The sequence below is a fragment of the Rana temporaria genome, chromosome 4 (assembly GCF_905171775.1).
Source record: "Rana temporaria chromosome 4, aRanTem1.1, whole genome shotgun sequence".
NCBI classification, from domain to species: Eukaryota; Metazoa; Chordata; class Amphibia; order Anura; family Ranidae; genus Rana; species Rana temporaria.
The window spans coordinates 437,768,243-437,792,989 of record NC_053492.1 but is presented as its reverse complement, the minus strand read 5'-3'; the positions used below and the strand labels follow the sequence as shown (position 1 = coordinate 437,792,989).

The window sequence follows — 24,747 nt, the reverse complement described above, 5'->3', positions numbered from 1 at the left end:
TTTTTAGGTGGAACCTCCACTTTAAGGAGATATTTGCAGTAAGGACTGCACCGATGTCCACGGCGGTGGGGGCCGTATGCAGCGGCGCAAGCGCACTGAGCTTCCTTTTCTTTATGCAATTGGGTTGCGTTACAAGGAAGAAGATTGCAGGAGACATGACGGAGGAGAACTTCAGGGGCTTCGATCTCAGGTAAGGCAATAATGAGCTAGTATGCTATGCATACTAGCTCATTATGACTTTCTCTTGCAGGGTTTTAGAAAAAAAAAAACTGAACGAGGGATTACTTCCTCTTTAATAAGATACAATTTCCGCCTTCCCATCGATCATCTTGCATATCAGTGTTACTGATCACTTTCAGGCAATTGCCATCTACATGCACATCACTGCTCTGGACTGACTTCCTAATGGCTGACTACGGCGGACCAGCGTTAATTTTGACGACAAATTTCGATTCAGTTTTAGCCATAGTATTGACGAAAACCCCATTTTCATTTTAGTTGTATTTCAGTCATCTGAATAAAGGTTGCCCAAGCGGGAGAAGTCTCAGAATTCAGGTAGAAGGCCACAAAAATATAAATAAAAATTAAGTCAAAGTACCGGTTCAAAGCCCAATCAATGCAAAAAATGAAATTCAAACTGTAGACAGACAACTAAGCTTAGTGCAATTTATAAACATTTCATGGTTCTGGCGTAAAAAGCTTACTTTAGCTCACTACTGTAAATGCTAAACTGATAAAACGGCTAACGCTTCCTATGAAGAAAATGCAGAAATCGACTTCCTCTCCAGCCCAGGGCACCATACAAGCGTGTGCATGCAAATCAGGACTTTGGAGACATGAAGAGATTAGCAGAGCAACTGGCACGTTACTTTACACTGAACTGGGATATTGTTAAGGTAAAGTATGGGTGGTTGTTTACAAGGCCTTTAGAAAATATCAAAATTATGTACAAAACATATTGGCCTAAATCAGGGTTCGACAAAATCCGGGCGCCCGGTCGCAATTACGGCTAGAATTAGCAACCTGGCGCTCGGGGAAGCTTAGGTCTGCAGAAGGCCGCAAAGCCGCAGGCCTCAATTACCGGCCGACGTGATCGCTCGGCGGGGGCGCACGGAGATACAGGATACCCCATCTGTGCCCCCACCTCCCTCGCTGCGCGATCGCGGTGGGCCGCGCCAGCCGGTAATTGAGGCCACGACTTTGCGGCCTTCTACATGCCTAAGCTTCCATCTGTGATCTGGCGCCATCTTGTGGTGGCCGTTGGCATGACTAACCAGCAATTCAGTGTTTTCACTGCCATCTCCTTCCCTCTAATTAGAGCGCCCAAACATTATGTATATTTTTTATTCTAACACCCTAGAGAATAAAATGGCAATCGTTGCAATACTTTGTCACACCGTATTTGCGCAGCGGTATTACAAGCGCACTTTTTTGGGGAAAAACACACTTTTTTTTTTAATAAAAAAATTTAACAGTAAAGTTAGCCCAATTTTATTTTAGATTGTGAAAGATAATGTTACGCCGAGTAAATTGATACCCAACATGTCACGCTTCAAAATTGTGTCCGCTCGTCGAACGGCAAAAAAACTTTTACCCTTTAAAATCTTCATAGGCGACATTTAAAAAATTCTACAGGTTGCATGTTTTGAGTTACAGAGGCGGTCTAGGGCTAGAATTATTGCTCTCGATCTACCAATCGCGGTGATATCTCACATGTGTGGTTTGAATACCGTTCACATAGCGGGCGCTACTCACGCATGCGTTCGCTTCTGTACGCGAGCTCGGCAGGACAGGGCGCGTTTTCTGGCTCCTAACGTTTTTAGCTGGCTCCTAGATTCCAAGCAAATTTGTCAAACCCTGGTCTAAATTGATAAAGAAATTAGATTTTTTAATTAAGTAAAAAAAAAAAATATACCGTATATATTCAAAATTTACGGTCTTTTTTTTGTTTATAGCGCAAAAAATAAAAAAAACGGCAGAGGTGATCAAATACCATATAAAATAGCTCCATTTGTGCAAAAAAAAAGAAAGAAATGTTATTTGGGCACATCATTGCATGACTGTGCAATTGTCAGTTAAAGTAACAGTGCCAATTCGCAAAAAAAATGGCCTGGTCATGAAGGGGGTAAAATATTCCGGGGCCGAAGTGGTTAAAGATAGCGTCCATCGTCCTATTACAGAGGACATTTTTAGGAATCTCAGTCCACATACTGTACCGTAGCATCATTTGCAGTGAATACAAAGAAGGTCAGTACCCAGAATTGAAGCCAGTACAAGGTCTCCGGAGACCAGACAATATCCACTACACTTCGGATAACAGAGGTATTGGTCACTAGGACTGCTGGCTTCAAGACAAGATAGGCTGGCTGGGGTTTTTCAGCATGCAAAGCAATGAAAAATACTTAAATATATCCAGAGAGAATAACTGCACAATAGAAATGTGATCAGAGGAACGTGCTTATAATTAGGTGGAGGTGTCAGTTCTACTGCGATTTCTCCTAGGATGGTAATAAAGTAGGGCTGTTACTGATCAAAATTTTTCTGTTCGATTAATCTTTTTTTTTTTTTAATCGATTAATCGACCAATTTCGATTAATTATAAACGCACATTCAGATCCAACTACTTTTAGCTGATCTCCTTGCAGGCTGATTCCCAGTGCAGCTACCAACCACTGGAAACATGGATAGCAGGATACAAAAAACACACAAAGGCAGCGCTCGATGGGAATAGCATTAAAACTTTTATAGTCTTCAAGTAGGTAACAAAATAAATATTGCACTGGAGATAAAATCGATGTAGCTACATAAACTGTAAAATTGGTGCGAGTAATACCAAATGGTACCAAAAGCAGTCATAAAAACATGTAGCTAAGTATGATACTGGTATAAAAATGTGTACAACGATACCACTGCTGAATCCAGATGAGGAGGGGTTAACATCAGTCCGTCGGCATGTAGATGTCCCGTGAAGGGAACTATCACAACTCCCAGTGGATGGCTGTAAAATCCCAGGGTGATAGAGGGAAGTGATAGAGGGAAGTGTAACAGCCCTTGCGTGTGGCAGATAGCAAGGTCCCACCGGCATACAGATATGAAGGCACAGCAAAGGAGCCCTTCAGATGGACACGGCAAGCCCCGCCGGTGTCCGTGACTTCACCGGATCTCCGTTGGAACTCCCTGAAGGCCCGGAAGCCGGCGGAGAAGTGAGTACCAAATAAAAGAATTTTGATCGTTCAAAAAAATTAACGATTAATCGAGGAATAGTTACCGTATTTATCGGCGTATAACACGCACAGGCGTATAACACGCACCCTAACTTTAAGAGGGAAGTATCAGGGAAAAAAAAACTTTCCACAGCCCCCTGCGTATAACACGCAGGCACAGTTTACCTTTTATTTTTAGGGTAAAAAAGTGAGTGTTATACGCCAATAAATACAGTAATTTCCACAGCCCTAGAATTTAAGTGACTTTCAACGTGGCATGGTTGTTTGTGCCAGATGGGCTGTTCTGAGCATTTTAAAAACTGCTCATCTACTGGGATTTTCGCACACCATCTTCTCTTGGGATTACAGAGACTGGTCTGAAAAAGAAAAACATCCCCCCCCCCCCCCATCTCCCTCTCTCAAAAGAGAGCGCAAGCGACATTGTAAGGCCCTGCCATTGTGTAAATGTAGGAGAAAATTAAACAGGCTTAATGCGAGGTTCCAGACTATCGCTTCTCACATCTGAGCTGTGTTTTTGGCTCTCTCTGGATTCTGTAATCCTGGACTATGGCCTGGAGACGAAGGTTCTAAAGTGTCTTGGGTGGGACAGAACCTTTAAAGGGGTTGTAAAGGATTTTTTTTTTTTTCATAATAAGCATCCTTTACCTGCAGACATTCCTCTTTTCACTTCCTCATTGTTCGTTTTTGCTCAGAAGTTGCTCTATTTCTTCTCTGCTCTGTTCACTTCCTGCTTGTCTGATTTTACTGACCACCGTGATGGGAGGCTTTACTGCGGTGGTCAGTAACGTGCTCACCCCCTCCTGGGAACTACATCTGTGCGGCAGGACGCTCTCTACGTGTTAGAGACTTCAAGGAGGTGTGAATTACTGGGCGTGCCGCAATGCATACTGGGAAATGTTTTTTAACAGAATCATTACACTATTCTGTCTGTCTACCTTGCAGAAATTAATTTTAGGCAAAAACATTTTTTTTCCTTTTACAACTCCTTTAACCTCTTTCCCACCGGGCTTGTTTTTCAGATTCAGTGTTTACGAGACTAAAACTGTTTTTTTTGCTAGAAAATTACTTAAAACCCCCAAACATTATATATTTTTTCTAACACCCTAGAGAATAAAATGGCAGTCATTGCAATACTTTTTGTCACACCATATTTGCGCAGCGGTCTTACAAGCGCACTTTTTTTTGAAAAAAAATCACTTTTTTTAATTAAAAAATAAGACAATACATTTTGCCCAATTTTTTTTATATATTGTGAAAGATAATGTTACGCCGAGTAAAATGATACCCAACATGTCACGCTTAAAAATTGCGCCCGCTTGTGGCATGACGTCAAACTTTTACCCTTAAAAATCTCGATAGGCGACGTTTAAAAAATTCTACAGGTTGCATTTTTTGAGGTACAGAGGAGGTCTAGGGCTAGAATTATTGCTCTCGCTCTAAGGATCTCGGTGATACCTCACTTGTGTGGTTTGAACACAGTTTTCATATGCGGGCGCTACTCGCGTATGCGTTCGCTTCTGTGCGCGAGCTCGTCGGGACGGGGAGCTTTAAAAAAAAAATTTTTTCTTATTTATTTTTATTTAGTTAATTTTTTACACTGAAAAAAAAAAAATTGATCACTTTTATTCCTATTACAAGGAATGTAAACATCCCTTGTAATAGAAAAAAGCATGACGGGTCCTCTTAAATCTGAGATCTGGGGTCAAAAAGACCTCAGATCTTATATTTAGACTTAAATGCAAAGAGCTTGCAAGAATAAAGCAAGCTCTGCTTATCAGCATCCTGGCAATGATGGTCAATGGCTGGTAGCAGAGAACATATGGGAGACGTCAGCAGTCCAGTCCTAGGTGCTCTGCAGTCAGTACGGCCCCAGAACAGATCAATAAAAGATCCAATTCCAATAAAGAGTACGTTCTACACTATATTAGTTTGGGATGTGGACAGACACTTTTTACGCAAAGAGATTACGGAAAAATTGTGTTAACCCAACAGGCTATTACTGGCGGGAAATAGCATTAGGATATAAATTCCTGGCCAAGCTGGAGCAGCTGTGTGTGATCATGAGGTAATCTTATAAAGGCTTTGCTGTGTGTTCTTAGCTCAGGTATTTCAGACAGAACACTGCAAGTGACCTCTGCGTCCTTCAGTTGGCGGTGAAGAAAGACTCAGACACAGAACCATGTTGGCACTCTAGGGTGACAAATGCCAGGGAGGGCATAAAGGAAAAAAGTATGTGATAAAATAAAATGGAAAACCGAATGTGCTGCCTAAGGACAATTACCTCAAAGTGATTAGAAACCTTCTCCTTGGTATCTAGGGAGTCCTTAGATGCACCCTGACCCTAGGGGCTTACCTTCTCTGACTGAAAGGATAAAGCCCACCCATTATATCCGTATCCTCAGTGGTCAATAATGGTGGTCTCACTAGAAAGTGTAAGGACAGGCGCATAGGATCCAAGCCAGCAAGTAGAAGTTATGATATGGCGAGTCCATAAGGTTTTAGTTACAGACCTTTAAGATCCCTTTCACACTGCGAGGTCTGGCCGTTAGCGCTAAAGTGGTTTTAATGTTTTTTTGTTTTTTTTAAACATGTCATACTTGCCTCAACTGTGCAGTTCATTTTGCACAGAGTGGCCCCGATCCTCTGGTTCTGGGTTTCCACAGCTGCTCTCGTGGCTCCTCCCCGCAATAGATGACCCCCTCTGGGAAGCTCTCTCCCGAGGGGGTTACCTTACGGCCATGCTCCAGTGTCATACACTCTGCGGCCATAGCCGGCCCCACCCCCGGCGGATGTGTCATTGGATTTGATCGACAGCAGCGGGAGCCAATGACTGCGCTGCTATGAATCTATCCAATGAAGAGCAGAGAAGAGTCACGCAGGATTGCGCCCATGGAAATTCGGGGCTCAGGTAAAACAGGGGGGGGGGGGATGGGCTGGGAGGCCGGACACTGCAAGGTGTTTTTTCACCTTCATGCATAATGGTGAAAAAACACAAAAGGTTTACAACCCCTTTAAGCGCCGCTTTTCGGACTCTAGCAAGGTGCTTTTAACCCCAAAGAAGGGGATAAACGTTGTGTTTTGTGGCGTCTTCCGAAACGCTGCCCATGGGCAAAAATGCAACTTGCAGGACTTTTTCTAACGTCTCCCAAGTGCACCGCCCCAGTGTGAACAGTCACACTGAAATTAATGGGAGGCGGTTTTGCAGGCGCTTTACAGTCGCTATTTCTAGTGCTAAAACGCCTGAAAACTGCCTCAGTGTGAAAAGTTAAAAGGTTTACATGAAGCGTTATATAGTTGAAGCGTTATATAGGTACAATAAAATTGCAAAGAAACTGCAGGGGAAAAGAAAGTATCCCTGAAACCTATCCCTGATGTAAAAAGCAATCGGATGGCCCATGTTTGATTTGCACTTCAAGCACAGGAAAACAACTTTGGGTACACAATTGATTGTAAAGGCTTGTGAATTTAACTTTTTTTTTTTTTTAATAACAAACATGTTATACTGAGCTCCTCTGTGCAGTTGGTTTTGCACAGAGCAGCCCAGACCTTCTCGGGTCCCTTGCCGGTGCTTCTAGCCACTCCCTCTGAGTGCCCCTCAGCCAGCAGCTTGCTACAGGGGGCACCCAAGCAGAGTCAGAGCTCCGTGTATCCATTCAGACACAGAGCCCTGACCTGGCCCCACCCCCTGATTGTCTGACTGGCAGCCTCAGGAGCCATTGGCACTGCTGCTCTGTCTCAGCCAATCAGGAGGAGTGTCCTGGATGGCTACGGCGATAGTGGACATCGCTGGAGAGAGAAGGAGCCAAGGTAAGTAATTAGGGGGGCCGCAGGAGGCTGCTACACACAAAAGATTTTTTATCTTAATGCATAGAATGCATTAAGATACAAAACCTTACGCCTTTACACCTCCTTTAAATGGTTCCCGACCGGCTTGCGTACATATACGGGGGCACAATGGCGCCGCTGCGCGAAACCCGGTACGGGGTTCCTTTAGGAGCCACCAGAGGGCGCGTGCACAGGGATTTGTGTGTAAAACACACAAATCCCTGTGCTGTCAGAGGAGAGAAGACATGTCGTTTGTTCTCATTAATTAGGAACAGCGAAATGTCTCCTCTTCTAATCAGTCCTATCCCCATACAGTTGGAACACACAATTAACCCCCCCCCCCCCCTAGTGTTAACCCCTTCCCTACCAGTGTAATTTACACAGCAATCACTGCATTTTTATAGCACTGATGGTTGTATAAATGTCACTTGTCCCAAAAACGTGTCAAAAGTGTCCAATCTGTCTGTCTCAACACCGCTAAAAATCAAAGATCACCGGCATTACTAGTAAAGAAATAATAAAAATGCCATAGTTTGTAGACACTATAACCTTTGCGCAAACCAATCAATATACACTTATTGCGATTTTTTTTTACCACAAATATGTAGAATATATATATATATATTGGCCTAAACTGATGAAGAATTTTTCATTTATTTTTAACTTGGGGATTTTTATTATAGCAAAAAAAAAAATGTAATATTTTTTTTTATATATATATTACTGTATTTATTGGCGTATAACACTCACTTTTTTACCCTAAAAATAGAGGGCAAACTGTGCCTGCGTGTTATACGCAGTGGGCTATGGAAAGTTTTTTTGCCAAAATTTTCCTCTTAAAGTTAGGGTGCGTGTTAAACACCTGTGCGTGTTATACGCCGATAAATACGGTACTTTAAACGCTTCAAAAAAAGCTTGCTGAAAGCTCTAAAATGGTTTGTAAAAGTTTACTGTTCACACTGCTTTTTTTTAAGACAATGTCCGTGTGAAAAAGATTTTAGGGGTTCCTTAAAGCGGGGGTTCACCCTAAAAACGATTTTCTAACATTACATCAAGCTCACCCTCTACATTGACAGTATGCCGTTAGTTTTTTAGTTTTTTTTTTGCTGTACATACCTCGTACAGCTATTTTCTTCCCCGTCTTCCGGGTAGGGTCTCCCGTGGGAGTGGGCGTTCCTATCCAGCAGGTGATTGACGTGATGACAAAAACGACCTCCACCCGTCGCATAAGGAGCGTCACGGGTTGCCGAAAGAAGCCGAACGTCGGTATGCAGGCGCCGTATAGCGCCGACTCGCCTTTCGGCTTCATTCGGCAACTCGTGACGCTCTTTATGCGACGGGTGGAGGTCGTTTTGTCATCACGTCAATCACCTGCTGGATAGAAATGCCCACTCCCAGAGTGAGCTGGATGTAATGTTAGAAAAAACGTTTTTAGGGTGAACCCCCGCTCTAACTTGCTAGAAACCAGAAATGTTGAAAAAATTGCTTGATGGGGTTGACCAAATTTTTCCAGGAGAATAATGAATACATAGTGTATAGACTAGCCATTGCTGACATAGATATAGATATATATATATATATATATATATATATATATATCAGGGATATGCAATTAGCGGACCTCCAGCTGTTGCAGAGCTACAAGTCCATACACACACACACAGTAACTACAATCACATTCAACAAACTTTCCATTGCACATGTTTTAAGATACCACTGACAGCTTATTTTTTGTAAACCAGGAATGGCAGTAGGAGGTCTTGAGTCAGTCAATATTTTTTGCGATAAAAGGTGGCTAAATGCTACTGGGATTACTAACATACCATGTGTATATATGATCAGAATTACAGCTGGAAATTAGAAAACTGTTAAAGTGGTTGTAAACATGAAATATGAACAAAGCATATCCTTCTATAGCGTGTACTTGTCTCAATTAAAACCACTATGTGCCATTTCTATCTGCTGCTTTGTTCCTCTATTGGCAATCACTTCCGACAAGTTTTCCTGACACAAAAAGAAGAATGGTGAAAGGGGAGGGACCTCCAACTGATTGACAGCCTCAGCTCTGTTCCTGTGTGCTGTGTGCAGGGAGGGGGTGTCCCTTCCCTCCAATCGGGTCTCAGAGCTCTCCTCCCTGAACGCTGCAGTGTGTAACTTCAGCTTCTCCACCCCCTTTTTTTCTGACAACGCTTAATGATTCAGCACTTTGAACAGATGTAGAGAAGAGAAGACCTTTAAAACAGGGACAACTTATGTAGGAGGATTTGTTTCATCTCTGTATCACCTGAGGCCAGTCACTTCACTGGGTATAGGGAAGGGATTACAACCACTTTATGTTGGCTTTAAGCCTTACCAACTACATGAGAATGCCCTCCCTTCAGCGTCCCGTTCTCTTGCTGCGCAAGCAACGTCTTCAGAATAACATGCGTAGCTCCCAATCTTGGCAGGGTGACATGCGTAAGAAATGGCAGGTTGTTCTTCTTGGCGTACAGCTGGCTTGTTTCCCTTCTTTTCCTGAGAAATCCTCCTTCTGGGAATAAAATTATCCACTTTCTATCTCGACTCCTGTAGTACTTCTCAAGGTGGTCCTTGAGGAAGATCAGCTGCTGGTCCCGGTAAGCTTTACCCTAGAAGGACGACACAGATGGGACAGATTAGAGGGATGAACTCCATAGTGTGTACATGTCTCTACTGATAGATGCCAGTACAATGTAAACAAACTATTTAGATTTCCATTATGTCATTCAGATTCTGCTGCTCCACTCCTCTAGAGAGCAGATAAAGCACTTGTATGTCCTCTACCCTCCAATAAATTAAATAGTCAGACATATGTCAACCTCAAAGTCAGGTGTTTTCAGTGAAGTATATAAAAAGAAACAAGAGTGAGCTTTCAACCTTGTTTGGGAGAAGGTGCTTTTCTGTTCCAGCATGACCGTGCTCCTTTGCTCAATAAAGACCTGGTTTGAGGCGTTTGGTATGGAGGAACTCTAGTGTACTGCCAGAATCTAACCCACCTGAACATCTTTGGAATGCAAGCCAGGTCCGATTGCCCAAAATGAATACATACTGTAACAGGATGACCCGTGACCCCCAGAGACTGTGAGGATGGGGGATACTCCTGTGCCAGTGGCCCTAAGAACTCTTGGGTCTAAGTTCACCCTGTGCCCCTTTTGGGCATAGGGTGGCTAATCATAATTCATGTATTACATGAGATGGGACATTAATAATAAATCATGTTTGCAGGATGTCTTGAGATATCACAAGTTGTTGGCTATTCAATGTGGTGACTCATTCTATGATTAGCCCTGACTAGTGACATGCTAATTGAGTCAGGGCCTGGAAGACATTTCATTGTCCTTGTGAAAGGTGTTAATTGCATAGACTCCTAAGATATTCCATTAACCATTGTGTAAGGCTGTAGAGGTGTTAATCCAGGTCTGCTCCCAGAACTCTAATTATGCATGCTAAATACTGTTTATGTGTGATAACACTGTCTAAAGCCTAGTAATGCTCAGAGGTGTGAATAGGTGTCAAGCTGTATGCGGAGACGGAACGTCTGCCTAGGGAACTCAGTGTGTGATGGGGTTTTGTTTGTTATGCTGTTAATGAAGGAATGTGCAGTGATTAGACATGATAATTATAGGCCGGCGCCGACCTGTCTAGAATGGTTAGTAATTAGCCTTAGTGTGTGGGTGGGGAGTTGATTGTTCCTTTAATGCCTTGTACTGTATATAAGACTGAAAGAAACCATTAAAGTTGATCATTACATTTGGAACAAGCACAGAGCTGTGTCTCGTCTTGATTCTGGGAAAATGGGATGCCTGCTGAATTGTCTGTGTGTCAGATGAGCTGTCGTGGATGGGATGGAAGGTCATAAAACGGTGGTGACCGTTACACATACCCTATGCTAACTTGGTTGAATAGGCATAGGATCCTACAGACACACTCAAAAATCTTATGGAAAGCCATAGGCGTGGGAAGTAGTGGAGGTTGTTCTATCCCCAAAGTCGAGGGAGGGAGCTTAAAATGGCAATATAAAGTACTATTTTCAGGTATTTACTGCCCTCAAGCTACTTGCAAAGCAAGATCCTTATCTCACATGCATGCATGCACATTCTAGGGCCAATTAAGATAAGAGCCAGTTGACCTACCAGCATGTCTTTGGAGTGTGATGAGAAACCAGAATACCTGGGAGGAAAGTACGAGTTATCGCAATTTGGCGGCAAAAGTGGAAATACCCCAACATTTACCAAAACCGTAAAAATACTTTGGAGGACTGGTCTTTTAAAGTGGTTGTAAACCCTTTTCGCTACAGGTAAGTTAAAGCGGGGGTTCACCCTGAAAAAAAAAAATTTTTCCCTAGCATGCCATCAAGCATACTAGCGTGGTCTACAGTACGCCTTTTCTTTATTTTTTGGCGCCGTACTTACAGTTTACTGCCGTAGTGAAGTTTCAGACTCCCCGCGGGGAATGGGCGTTCCTATGCACAGGGAAGATGATTGACGGCCGGCTATGGCGCGTCACGCTGCCTGAAGATAGCCGAAATAGGACTTGCCTCTTCACGGCGCCTGCGCAGTCAGCTCCGATGTCTGTGCGCAGGCGCCGTATAGCGCCGTGAAGAGGCAAGTCCTATTTCGGCTATCTTCGGGCAGCGTGACGCGCCATAGCCGGCCGTCAATCATCTTCCCTGTGCATAGAAACGCCCATTCCCCGCAGGGAGTCTGAAACTTCACTACGGCAGTAAACCGTAAGTACGGCTCCAAAAAATAAAAGAAAGGCATACTGTAGCTTGCGCTAGTATTCTTGATGGCATGCTAGAAATTTGTTTTTAGGGTGAAACACCGCTTTAATAATAAGGCTTAACTGTAGCTACCCTGGATATCTCCTAAACAGTTTAGGAGATATGTCCTGTATTTGCATGTGCCGACGTTGCTTCAGTGAGTGTGCCGTTACCGACTGCTCCCGTACCAATACTGTAGCTGCTGACTTTTAAAACATTTTTTACCCAGGCGCAACTCTTCTTTAAATACCTTTGTGGAAGTTGACCGAATATTAAATTGGATCAGACGAAAAAATTGCTTCATCTATAACCAAACTCAGAGCCTAGATCTCAACCGTATTCCTTTCTTTCCCTTTTGAAGAGAACAACTCCCTCCTCCAAAAATGCCGCTGTGCAGAGATTATATATATATATTATTATCATTATATACACACAAACTACTCCCGCATCCCAGCATGAGGCTTGTGGGATTTTTGCATAATTAATACATTTACTTCTTCAAGCATAAAATGCATAGGGAATATTAGCAACGCTACACTAATTACTGACCTTAAAGCTTGCAGCAACCTTGAAAATAGCCATGTTTGCAAACCACTTCTGGGTGGACTTGGAGATGAACAATAATTTTGTTATTTTTAAAGGATAGGCTGACTTTTTTTTTTACTAAATGGGTCATTTTAAAAAGGGTTTTCTGCTTTGAAGTTATTTTCCTTCTTTGTCAGACACTTTCCAGATCTCCGTTCTTGGCGGAGGATGTAAGACGAGAAAGTGTCCCGTTCAATGGATTGCAAGAGACAACTTTATGTGAGAAGTTTAGATAAAGCAAAAACATTTCCAAGAGAGGACTGTGGTTTTATACAGCAGCTCCAACCACAAAAAAGTAAAATTCCCTAAAAGAAGAAAAAACGGATGCTGAATACCTGCAAAATCTCTTCTACTTCCCCATGATGATGATGATGATCGGTTCGATCAGTGTCCGCCATCTTTTTAAAAGGTGAACCCCAGACAAATCACTGAACAATAGTTCTGCCACCGCTTATATGGCAGGGCAGAAACCCAGATTATTCTCTGCTGCAATGCTGTAACATTTACATGTTTCCCCGTGATTCGCTGAGAGGCCGAACCAGCTGCCAATCCAGGCATCTGGGTGGATCTCGACTGTAAATTTGGGATCTATCCAGAGCATGGACTGGCTGAAAATGGATCACAGGAGTACAGAACAATTTGCACTCTTGTGATCCCCAGGAGAGGAACAGCCAAAATAGTTTGGGCTAGACTCCTTTAGTCGCTAAATAATGAAAGTTCATTAAAGTCCTGAAAGTCTCCAACATTCCCTATAAAAGAAAAAAAAAAGAAAAAAACACACACCAATCTTTGGCTTCCGAGCATACAGAAAGAAAGTTGAGGGGTATCCTTGCTATGCTTTAGTCTTTGATAATTGGTCACTTTAGGAAGACTTTAGGAAGACTTGGGCTGGGAACATCTAACCATTTTTTAGTAGTTAAAAATAGCTTATACATGGATCAAAAAATGTGTCTGGTTCAGCAGGAACCAGCTGAATTTTGATCCATGTATGGGTAGGCTGGATGTTAAAGAGTCAATCTACAAATCGACCTATGTACAACCAGCCTGCTGGAAAGTTTCCCCACAATCAGCGTTACGACCTATACCAGGCAGCACTAAGAAGTGTATTCCGACAGTGGGGGAATTTTTTTATTTATTTTTTGTTTCCCCAACCTCATGGTTGAGCAAAAAGACCAATATATGGGCTGCTTAAGAAATACCTCAGGGGACATCATTATCAATACCAAAAAGGTTAAAAAGATGAAAAAATTACATTTGCAAACTTGCTTGATTTTCATAGCTATATAAAAAAAAAAGCCCAACTCCAGCCAAAACATGTTTAGAGTAAAAAGCTATTGGACCACAAAAAAAAAATGAAAAAAAAAAATCAGAGAGGTGCTGTATTCCCACTAGGTAAATCCTTGGTTTAGTAACACTTTAACAGTTCCAGTTCTATTTTAATTTTTAACACAACTTCATGTCATATGAATATGAGCTTACCATCCTATGTTTTTCGCATGGAATGGGTAGAGACCTCCCTGCATAAGGAATTAAGGGTTCAAAATGTCTTCAACTTTTGGGAATCTTTCATTCAAACCTTGCCTGAAGAAACGCAACAATCTATAATGCAATCCCCCCCCCCCCCCCAACATATGCAATGGTATCTTCTAAGACGCCTAGCCAATGATGCTTCGATTGACATTCCACACCTCTCAAATGGAACTACCCTATATACTCGAGTATAAGCCGACCTGAATATAAGCCGCAGCACCTAATTTTACCACACAAAAAAAGGAAAACGTATTGACTCGAGTATAAGCCTAGGGTGTCTATGTGCATGCCTCACTGTGCCCATGCCTCCCTCGACTGACGTTTAACATGGAAGTCTATGGAAGGGGTGCCAGGCTTTGAAAAAAAAAAAAAAAAAAAAAAATCGGTGCTCCCCAGCCGTAGGTCCCCCAGACAACAAACTTTGCACACTTGTAGAGGAAAAATGGGGCTACATGTGTGCCAAGGTCCGGGTCCAGGGGACCTACAACTGTCCGGTACCGGGTCCCCAAAATCACCAGAAAAATTACCGTTTAACATGGGAGTCTATGGAAGGGGTGCTCGGGTTTGAAAAATCGGTGCTCCCTGGCCAAATAACTTTGCACACTTGTAGAGGAAGAGGGGCTACATGTGTGCCAAGTTTGGGGTCCAGGGGACCTACAGCCGGCCGGTACCGGGTCCCCAAAGTCTGGGAGATCAGGCGCAAAAAAGGTGACTCAAATATAAGCTGAGGGGGGCATTTTCAGCACAAAAAAATGGACTGAAAAACTTGGCTTATATTTGAGTATATACGGTATATGTTAACCCAAAAATGGAGGCCTTCCCCTCTTTTCTTTGCTTGCTACTTTCTAGTCCTACCACCAGCCTTCAAATATTGCTTTAAGAACACCACTAGACCCAGCACTGCTAGGTCTGGCTCAACTTATAGTAACATACTGTATATTGTCTTTCTCGATTTCACTTGTTGGCCAAATGCTGCGGCGATTATTCTTGGTAATAGCATTCTCACAATAAAATAGAATTAAAAAACATGAGCTTACCTGTCGGATAAAAAAGTCTCCATGTACAAGGGACACAATACCAAAATTGGTATATTTAAATATATGGTCCATAAGCCACATCATCTGCCGAACCACCTGCAATGGTAAAATAATGTACATTATACCAAAGTTCTACTCCTGGAAACAACCATATATGGATGTTCTGTAAACAGGCAATCAGAACACACAAAACAACATTCCTTCCAGCCTTCAATATTCTGTCTGGAGGGGGAATAATGACAATTTCTAGCACCGACACTTGGATACATAAGGCCCACTACCATCCTTCAATAAATCCTAAAGCCAGATCTCCCCAATGTCAAAATTGCATTGTGTCAGGTTTGTTTTCATTTCGTCTTGTTACATCCTTTGCTGCAGGACAATGAGCACCAACCATGGATCTAATGGAAGGGCGTCCATATACAAGTGGTGCTTGCTTTCCTACCGTGTGTGTAAGGTAAATACATAATTTGGATTGAAATCCCATCTATCTTGCCACCAGCTAAGACTGCATCCCCTGCAACAAAAATAACATTTTTGATATGATACTCCCAATAGGAAATCACATCTAAAAGGGATGCAGACCCTGCAATTTTCCTCAAAAGCTTTGCAGGTGCAGCAGCTGGTTGATCATTATGAAACCACTCCCATAAAACTCACTTCATACAGGGGCACAGAAAAATAAACAGTGATTTTTTTCAGAACAAAAAAGGTAGGAATCTGCAACAAGGTTTGTTACAATCATTGCAATGTACATAGATTACCCAGAGGGGAATGTTATTTTTCTCAGCAAAAGTAGAGTTACTCTTTAAAGCCTAGGATTACACAGGCTGGTCAAAATATTCAGGTGCTTCCATCCTGTTTTGTCTTCATCCCCTACATCAACAAGAACCTGTGGTAACAGAGATGCATGGGCTGCCATTGCCGAGTTTCTCGCTGCTTTGGTATCATGCTGATCCCTTTGCTCTCAGTCACTTACCACAGGGTTTGACAAATTTGCTTGGAATCTAGGAGCCAGCAAAAAAAGTTAGGAGCCAGAAAACGCACCCCGTCCCGCAAAGCTTGCATGCAGAAGCGAACACATACGTTAGTAGCGCCCGCATATGTAAACGGTATTCAAATCGCACGTTGGGTATCTACGCGATCGGTAGAGCGAGAGCAATAATTCTAGTCCTAGACCTCCTCTAACTCTAAGCATGCAACCTGTAGAATTTTTTAAACGTCACCTATGGAGATTTTAAAGGGTAAACGTTTGTTGCCATTCCACGAGCGGACGCAATTTTGAAGCGTGACATGTTGGGTATCAATTTACTCAGCGTAACATTATCTTTCAAGATATAAAAAAAAAATTGGGCTAGCTTTACTGTGGTCTTATTTTTTAATTAAAAAAAAGTGTATTTTTTCCCCAAAAAAGTGAGCTTGCAAGACCGCTGCGCAAATACGGTGTGACAGAAAGTATTGCAATGACCGCCATTTTATTCTCTATATAGATAGAAGGGGGGGAGGTTTTGGCATTTAAATGAGATGCGTTTGTAATTTTTTGACTAGCTGACCCAGGTTGATGTGGTCCACCTTTAGTTTGGTGGTGTTTTGGTAAGCATGTTTGGTTCCACTCTTGCATTTCTTTTGTTTTTCCAGTGCACTTTTTTGCTAGACCAACTATAGGTAGGGGGCATGGTCAGGTGAGCACCTGCCCCCTATCTATTGATTAGCACTTCTGTGCTCCTATTGAGGAGACTTTAAAATTCATAGTTAGGACTGCAGTACACGGAGTGCCTTGACGGGGCCTGCAGCTTACACAGGTATTTGCAAATACATGCAACTAAACCTCTGTTTTTAATGCATACAGCTAGACAGGATAATTTGTTTTTATTTGCTTTTTTGGTTGGTAACTTTGAGCCTGGCTATTATGGAAACATTTTTTATATTCCATATATATATTCAATCGCATACTGCTAAAAACGCATCTCATTTAAAGTCCCAAAACCTCCCCCCCTTTTATCCATTTACGGGGGATGGAGGCCTGTGGTAGTTCTATCACATGCCTCATGTAAAGTCCCAACCTTATCCCCCCTTTTGTCATTTTATTCTCTAGGGTGTTCGAATAAAAAAATATATATAATGTTTGGGGGTTCTAATTAGAGGGAAGGAGATGGCAGTGAAAACAGTGAAAATGTACACAATAAAACTGCTGTTTTACTTGTAATGCCAACGGCCACCACAAGATGGCACCAGATCACAGAAGGAAGCTTAGACCTGCAGAAGGCTGCAAAGCCGTGACCTCAATTACAGGCGGGGGTGCACGGAGACACAGGATCCTCTGTCTCTGTGCGCCCCCACCTCCCCCGCCGCGCGATCGCAATTTCTTGTTGCAATTGCGACCGAGCGCCCAGATTTTGTCGAGCCCTGACTTACCAAAACAAGTAAGCTGCAATTCAAGAACTCCAGATATGCCCATTTGTTCCTGATCAGTGACTTGGACCCCTTATACACTGAAGCAGCTTTCAGGCATTTTAGCGGTGGAAATAGTGCCTGAAAACTGCCTCCCATGCCACCTGAAAGTGAAAGCCTGAGTGCTTTCACACTTAGAAAAAGTCCTGCAAGCAGCATCTTTGGGGCAGTTTGGGAGTGCTATATTCAGTGCTCCCAAAACGCCCCTGCCCATTGCAATGAATGGGCAGCTCTTCCAAAGTGCCTGAAAAGTCAACTAGCGGGGGTTAAAAGCGCCACCGCTAGTGGCCGAAAAGCGCACCTGTCGCTTTACCACTAATGCACGTGCAGCCCCAGTGTGAAAGGGGTCTTAAAGAGAAGCCAATCAAAATGACAACCAGGATCTTCAAGGAAAAAACCATAATAGCATTCAGGATTTCCCAGAACAGGTTTCCTTTAGGGCCCACTCTATGTGTTCTAGTAATGCAGAATGAGAGTAGAACATGGAAATTCAATTTTTGTTTAACTGGTTGCCGACCAGCCGCCGCAGTTCTACGGCGGCAGGTCGGCTCTCCTGCGCGAGAGCCTGTAGCTCTACGTCGGCAGGCAAAGCGGGCATTAGGGGTGCGCTCGCTCCCGCACGCGTGCCAGCAGTCGCGATCACTCGTTACAACAGCTGTAAACACACAGCTCCCGGTCCTGGTCCTGTCAGGGGAGAAATGCCTGACTGTCTGTTCATACAATGTATGAACAGCGATCAGTCATTTCACCTAGTGCGTCCACCCCCCCTACAGTTAGAACACACCCAGGGAACATACTTAACCCCTTCCCCGCCCCCTAGTGTTAACCCCTTCCCTGCCAGTGGCATTTTTATAGTAATCAATGCATTTTTATAGCACTGATCGCTATAAAAATGCCAATGGTCCCAAAAATTTGTCAAAAGTGTCCGCCATTATGTCGCAGTACCGGAAAAAAAAATAATAAAAAAAAAAAAAAAAAGCTGATCGCCGCCATTACTAGTAAAAAAAAAAAAATATATATATTAATAAAAATGCCATAAAACTACCCCCTATTTTGTAAACGCTATAACTTTTGCGCAAACTAATCAATAAGCGCTTTTTGCGATTATATATGTAGAAGAATACGTATCGGACTAAACTGAGGAAAACATTTTTTTTTATATATATATTTTTGGGGGATATTTATTATAGCAAAAAGTAAAAAATATTTTTTTTTCAAAATTGTCGCTCTATTTTTGTTTATAGCGCAAAAACTGAAAACCGCAGAGGTGATCAAATACCACCAAAAGAAAGCTCTATTTGTGGAAAAAAAAAGTACGCCAATTTTGTTTGGGAGCCACGTCGCACGACCGCGCAATTGTCAGTTAAAGCGACGCAGTGCCGAATCGCAAAAAGTGCTCTGGTCTTTGACCAGCAATATGGTCCGGGGGTTAAGTGGTTAATGGCACTTCACTTGCATTGCAGCGTTCCATAACCCACTACTGTGCATTGCGGTGCACGGAGTTACCAATAATGGGGCCAGTCTACTTTTTGGTCCATTGTGGTGCAAAGGCAGCTCTTTCAAAGGAGCCTTAACACAACATGCATTATCACTCACATAATACATACATAATACACTCCAAAGGACCAGTTTGGCAAGAATGGGTCCTAAAAGGTGAACTGGTCTCGTCTCCGCCCCCTCCTGTAGTTTTCTGCAGGCAGCCTATAGTGGGTGGGGCCTGCTGGGTCCCTCCTACAGCTCTACTTTGTGCACAGGCAGCACAGTGATGATCCAAGGACACTTCTACAAGGTAGAATTCAATGGCCAAAGAGTATAAATCATGGAACCCCAAGGACAAAATAATTTAAGACGTTGGAGTGAACGAGCTTAGGTACCTCTAATGAATAGTATACAATATCTGGAGATGCTAAAATTCTCAGTTGTAATCCTTTCCGGATACAGAGTGTTGATCTTCTGGACACCTCTCCTGCGGCTTTCCATCTCGTACAGCGATGACAGGAGGATGGATCACTCAGAGAACGCCTTGTATTCTTTGAAAAGAATACAAGACATTTTTTAAATGGACGAGGTGCAGAGCGAGCAATGCTAACATCAAGACAAGACAGGAAATCACAACAGTGGTGTCTAGATTTAGATCAAAATTCACACTGTATGTAGCAAATACTGGGAATTTTACCATCCCCAGCACCCCTCCAGACATTAGATACCAATCATTGGGAGTAGGGTTGTCCTGATACCACTTTTTTAGGACCGAGTACAAGTACCGATACTTTTTTTTATGTACTCGCCGATACCGATACTTTTTTTTAAATGTGTCCCCAAATGCAGCCATGTCCCCCCCCCCCCCCCACATATGCAGCCATGTCCCCCACACATATGCAGCCATGTCCCCCCACATATATCCAGCCATGTCCCCCCACGCATATGCAGCCATGTCCCCCCACGCATATGCAGCCATGTCCCCCCACATATATGCAGCCATGTCCCCCCACATATATGCAGCCATGTCCCCCCACATATATGCAGCCATGTCCCCCCAAATATTGCAGCCATGTCCCCCACATATTGCAGCCATGTCCCCCACATATTGCAGCCATGTCCCCCACATATTGCAGCCATGTCCCCCACATATCCAGCCATGTCCCCCCACATAAATGCAGCCATGTCCCCCCACATAAATGCAGCCATGTCCCCCCACATAAATGCAGCCATGTCCCCCCACATAAATGCAGCCATGTCCCCCCACATAAATGCAGCCATGTCCCCCCACATAAATGCAGCCATGTCCCCCCACATAAATGCAGCCATGTCCCCCCACATATATGCAGCCATGTCCCCCCACATATATGCAGCCATGTCCCCAAACATATGCAGCCATGTCCCCAAACATATGCAGCCATGTCCCCCATACCTAATGATGATGCCACCGTCGCGTTAATCACCGTGCGGCGAACATTACAGGCAGCTTTCGTTTGGATAGCTGTTTTCCCTGCCACGCCGTGTAAAGGACATTCCCCCTTGCTCGGGATTGGACAGATCCGTCCAAGGGGGAGTGTCTATATACGGTGCGGCGGGCAAAACAGCTATTCAAACTAAAGGTGCCTGTAATGTTCGCCGCACGGTGATTAACGCGGCAGCGGCGGATTTGCGATATACGGCGGCGGCGGGGGGGCAAGTATTCTATTTAGGCATTGGGGGTATTTGCGGGAGTACAAGTACTCCCGCAAATACTCGGTATCGGTCCCGATACCTATATACTGGCATCGGTATCGGGACAACCCTAATTGGGAGGCAACTAAGCTGGCCAAATCTAGCATTCACAGATCATCATGGCTTTTCCTCTAGCTACCTGATCTCAGCGCCACCTAAAATTAGAAAATGTAAAGCTTTGTCCTTTATGTATGAAGTGCATTTCCAACCAACCAGCTGCTTCTTCTGTTGCTGTACTAGTGTAAATGGTGTAAAGAAGGCACTGCTAGGACATGAAAAAATAAATAAATAGGTGCACCCCAAATAAAAATTATGGTGCCGAAACCGTAAATTCAGAATGCACCTGGCCAAAATGGGCAGTTTTGAAAAATAAATACAATTATTATATATTATTATTATTTTTTTTTAAACTGGCTAGATAGATAGATAGAGAGAGAGAGAGAGAGAGAGAGAGAGAGAGAGAGAGAGAGAGAGAGAGAGAGAGAGAGAGAGAGAGAGAGAGAGAGAGAGAGAGAGAGAGAGAGAGAGAGAGAGAGAGAGAGAGAAAGAGAAAGAGAGAGAACGAAAGAGAGAGCGAAAAAAAAAAAAAAAAAAATTAGATAGAGATATATATATATATATCTATCTCTCACAGAACCATTATATTATTTATTGTTGACCATTATCAACACCCTTTTAAGCGGTATTAAAAAAACATGCTTGTATTATTTGGTGCATGTTTTGTCAGATAAAAAAAAAAAAAAACGCACCAAAAATGCACCTCCTCATTGAAATGCATTGAAAACATGGCAAGAGCGCATCAAAAAAGTACCAGTATTGCATTTTTGATGAATTTTTTGAGCCACAGGACCTATGAAAACACACTATAAGCACAACACAAAATTGCAGTTAAATCATGGCAACATTGTGAGCGTTTTCGGAAGCCATTAGCACTTTTTTTTCCTTTAAGCACAACACTGAAAAAAACATTTTCGGCTGATAATGTTCTGTGGCCAAAATCCTGGTGCATCACTACAAAAAAAAACTACTGTATTTATTGGTGTATAACACTCACTTTTTTACACTGAAAATAGAGGGTAAACTGTGCCTGCGTGTTATACGCAGGGGGGGGGGGAATTTTTTTTCCCCGAAACTTCCCTGTGCGTGTTATACGCCAATAAATACGGTACTTTAAATATCTCCATATTCCTTTATATAATTTGTTTTAATAAATTTGGTCCTTCATTTACAGTTTCATATTTAGAGAAAGTAATAGTGACTGAACAGGCGGGACTCCTGTGTACATGACTCAGCCTTGCTGGTTGGAGGTCGCCAGTTCTGGAGCCATGAAGCATCGCTCAGTACTTTCTAGTAGAGCCGCTGAGTGACAGAGGGACGTAGGGTCACACTCTAATGCAATTATGTACGTTAAAGGGAGAGCTAAAAATAGATGCAAGGACAAATTTCTTACAAGGACGAGGGTCCTGCTGATTCTTTAAGAATGACGTGCAGAAATAGGAAAATCCCTTTACGGATCATTCATATTTTAGGAGAAACAGCACTCATTGCTTTATTATATTCATCAAGTTAACAAGTTAGGAGTTCTACATCTTGGTTCACAGGGGCTCCTCATTTAAAAAAATAAAATAAAAAAATAATTGAATTAAAAGAATTTGGTTGGGGCTTTACCATACCCACTTGACCTCCAGAAAGTTGACCCCCCCTTATCAAATGCTTTTTCAAGCAATTGTCTATCCATGTATGGCCAGATTAAGGGATGTGCTGGATTTTATTTCCCGCTTTGTAAGGAAAAAATATCCATCACATCCCCACTGACAGGACAGAGCTCTGCCTTGTTTACATAGACAGAGTTCTGTTCTGTCGTTCTCCTCGTTGATCTGATCAGCTTGTGTTGCATCCAAATCACAGCACAAGCTGTGCGTGCGCGCCCCCTACCCAGAAGTGCCGGTGACTTGTCCTTAAGGTTCCCCTAACGGGAATGTTCCTTCAAGGACTGCGCAGGCGCAAACTTGCCGAGGGAAATCTCCGAACCTCGCCCGGCATCCAGGCTCATTCTTTAACATCCCCGTGGATTGGAGGATGTTAAAAAAAAGAGCCAGGAGGCCGAGCGAGCGAAGGCCGACTGGCCACTTTCCTCGAAATCCACGTCGCCCTGGATGCCGGCCGAGTTTCGGAGATTTCCATCGGCAAGTTTGCGCGGAACCATATCGGCAGATCAGATCAGATTGCGCCTGCGCAGGAACTTTCACGATAGCCGGAACCATACCGGCAGATCACCGGATCACTTACTAGGTACATGATCTGGCACAGGAGAGCCACTTTGCTGCCGTATAATGGCGTTCTGCAGTCGGCAAGTGGATTAAATATGCACCAAATGACCAATCTTTTTTTCTCATTTATATAGCAAAAAAAAAAAAAATCATTAAATAAACCCAGTGGTGATCAAATACCTCCAAAAGAAAGCTCTATTTGTGTGAAAAACCTTCTGGAGCGGAGGTGGTTAAAGATTAATTCTGGGGAAAACAAATATTGTCCAAATAAAAGTCATGTGTATTTTTACTTAAAGCGGGGGTTCACCCTATATAAAAAAAAAAAAAAATTTTTTCCCTCTAGCATTAAATCCGGCATAGTAGCGCGAGCTACACTATGCCGGTCTTAATTTTTTTTCCCCCGTACTCACTGTTATAGCGTACATAGAAGATTCCGGGGAATGGGCGTTCCTATGGACAGGGAAGGTGATTGACGGCCGGCCGTGGCACGTCACGCTTCTCCGGAAATAGCCGAAATAGGCTTAGCTCTTCACGGCGCCTGCGCATAGCCTGTGCGCAGGCGCCGTGAAGAGCCGAGACCTACTCCGGCTGTCTTCGGGGAGCGTGACGTGCCAGAGCCGGCCGTCAATCACCCTCCCTCTTGCTAGGAACGCCCATTCCCCGCGGCAGACGGAATCGTCTATGTACGATATAACCGTGAGTACGGGGATAAAAAAATTAAGACCGGCATAGTGTAGCTCGCGCTACTATGCCGGATTTTATGCTGCATTGTTGTTAAGGAGGGTGAACCACCGCTTTAAATCTTGGTGTGCTTTGTGTATTTATTGCAGATCTGTGCAGCAATTGCCTCTGTGAAGAAGCTTCCCATAATAAAGACTAGCGCTCTCTTGCCTTGTGCAGAGTTCCTCCCAAAGCTCTGCTCTCCAACAGACTATTGTGCAGCCCAGTGATGTCGTCATTACTACTTTTACAAAGTAATAGAAACGGTGACTTACCTGTAAACAACCAACCTTGAAGTTCAGTACAGGGTTGGTATTCATAGACCATAGGCTGCTACCTTCAGGTGGTTGCACAGTGGCAAAAACTTTTGCTAGGGCCAACCCTAGAGACTTGCCGAAGGACATTCTCAGGAGCACCAACACAAAATAATAGGGCTGAAGGCTTCGGATGGAATTGTCCTGAGAAAGCATGGTCTTCTAAGACAGGTTTCTGGTCCCTGTCCAGGTGTGTGAACCAGTTAGCATTAGCCTGGCAAATACACATGCAATTGCCAGCTGCAAGGCTGGACCTGCAAGAGCTAAGAGGAACACCCTCAATAGGAACTGTAAGGTATTTATTCGAGAACTGAAATGGAAGGGTCTAATACAGGATTGTTTTAAATCCTGCTTAGGAGAAATATCAGCAAAAAGCCAAGAATAAGTATAAACTAATGCAAAATTAAGGAAGGATTTCTGGACAGGATACATGCCACAGCAAACGGGGTACAAGCGGACGCGTTTCACACTAAACTTTAGTGCTTATGCATTGCCAGCACCCGTGGCTTCGGATTTGGTGAGGGGCGGAGAGAGCGGAGCAGAGCAGTCCTCAAAGAGAAAGCCAAGCCCTCCCCCCGCTCCTAGTTGATCAGAACATTACACAGCTTTCATTTGAATAGCTGTGTGTTCCCCCACGTGCCTCGTCAGGTATAGACACTTCCCCTTGTCAAGGGAAAATTGATGGACAGATCACCTGTCCCAGGATTGGATGGGTGATCTGTCTATCAAAGTGCCCGGACAAGGGGGAGGGGCTATATATGACGAGGCACGGCGGGGGAACACACAGCTATTCAAATGAAA

At 43.4% G+C, this 24,747-nt stretch overlaps 1 protein-coding gene across 2 annotated transcripts in view; it reads right to left on the bottom strand.

Annotated features, from left to right (window-relative positions):
• The window catches only part of LPGAT1 (lysophosphatidylglycerol acyltransferase 1), a 167,928-nt gene that overhangs the window by 32,942 nt on the left and 110,239 nt on the right, over window positions 1-24,747 (bottom strand). For both annotated transcript variants that reach the window (XM_040351482.1, XM_040351481.1), the window contains exons 4-5: window positions 14,982-15,077; window positions 9,403-9,676 (exon numbers count right to left, since the gene is read on the bottom strand). In XM_040351482.1, the coding sequence (XP_040207416.1) occupies window positions 9,403-9,676; window positions 14,982-15,077 (370 nt within the window). The remainder of the gene's footprint in view (window positions 1-9,402; window positions 9,677-14,981; window positions 15,078-24,747) is intronic.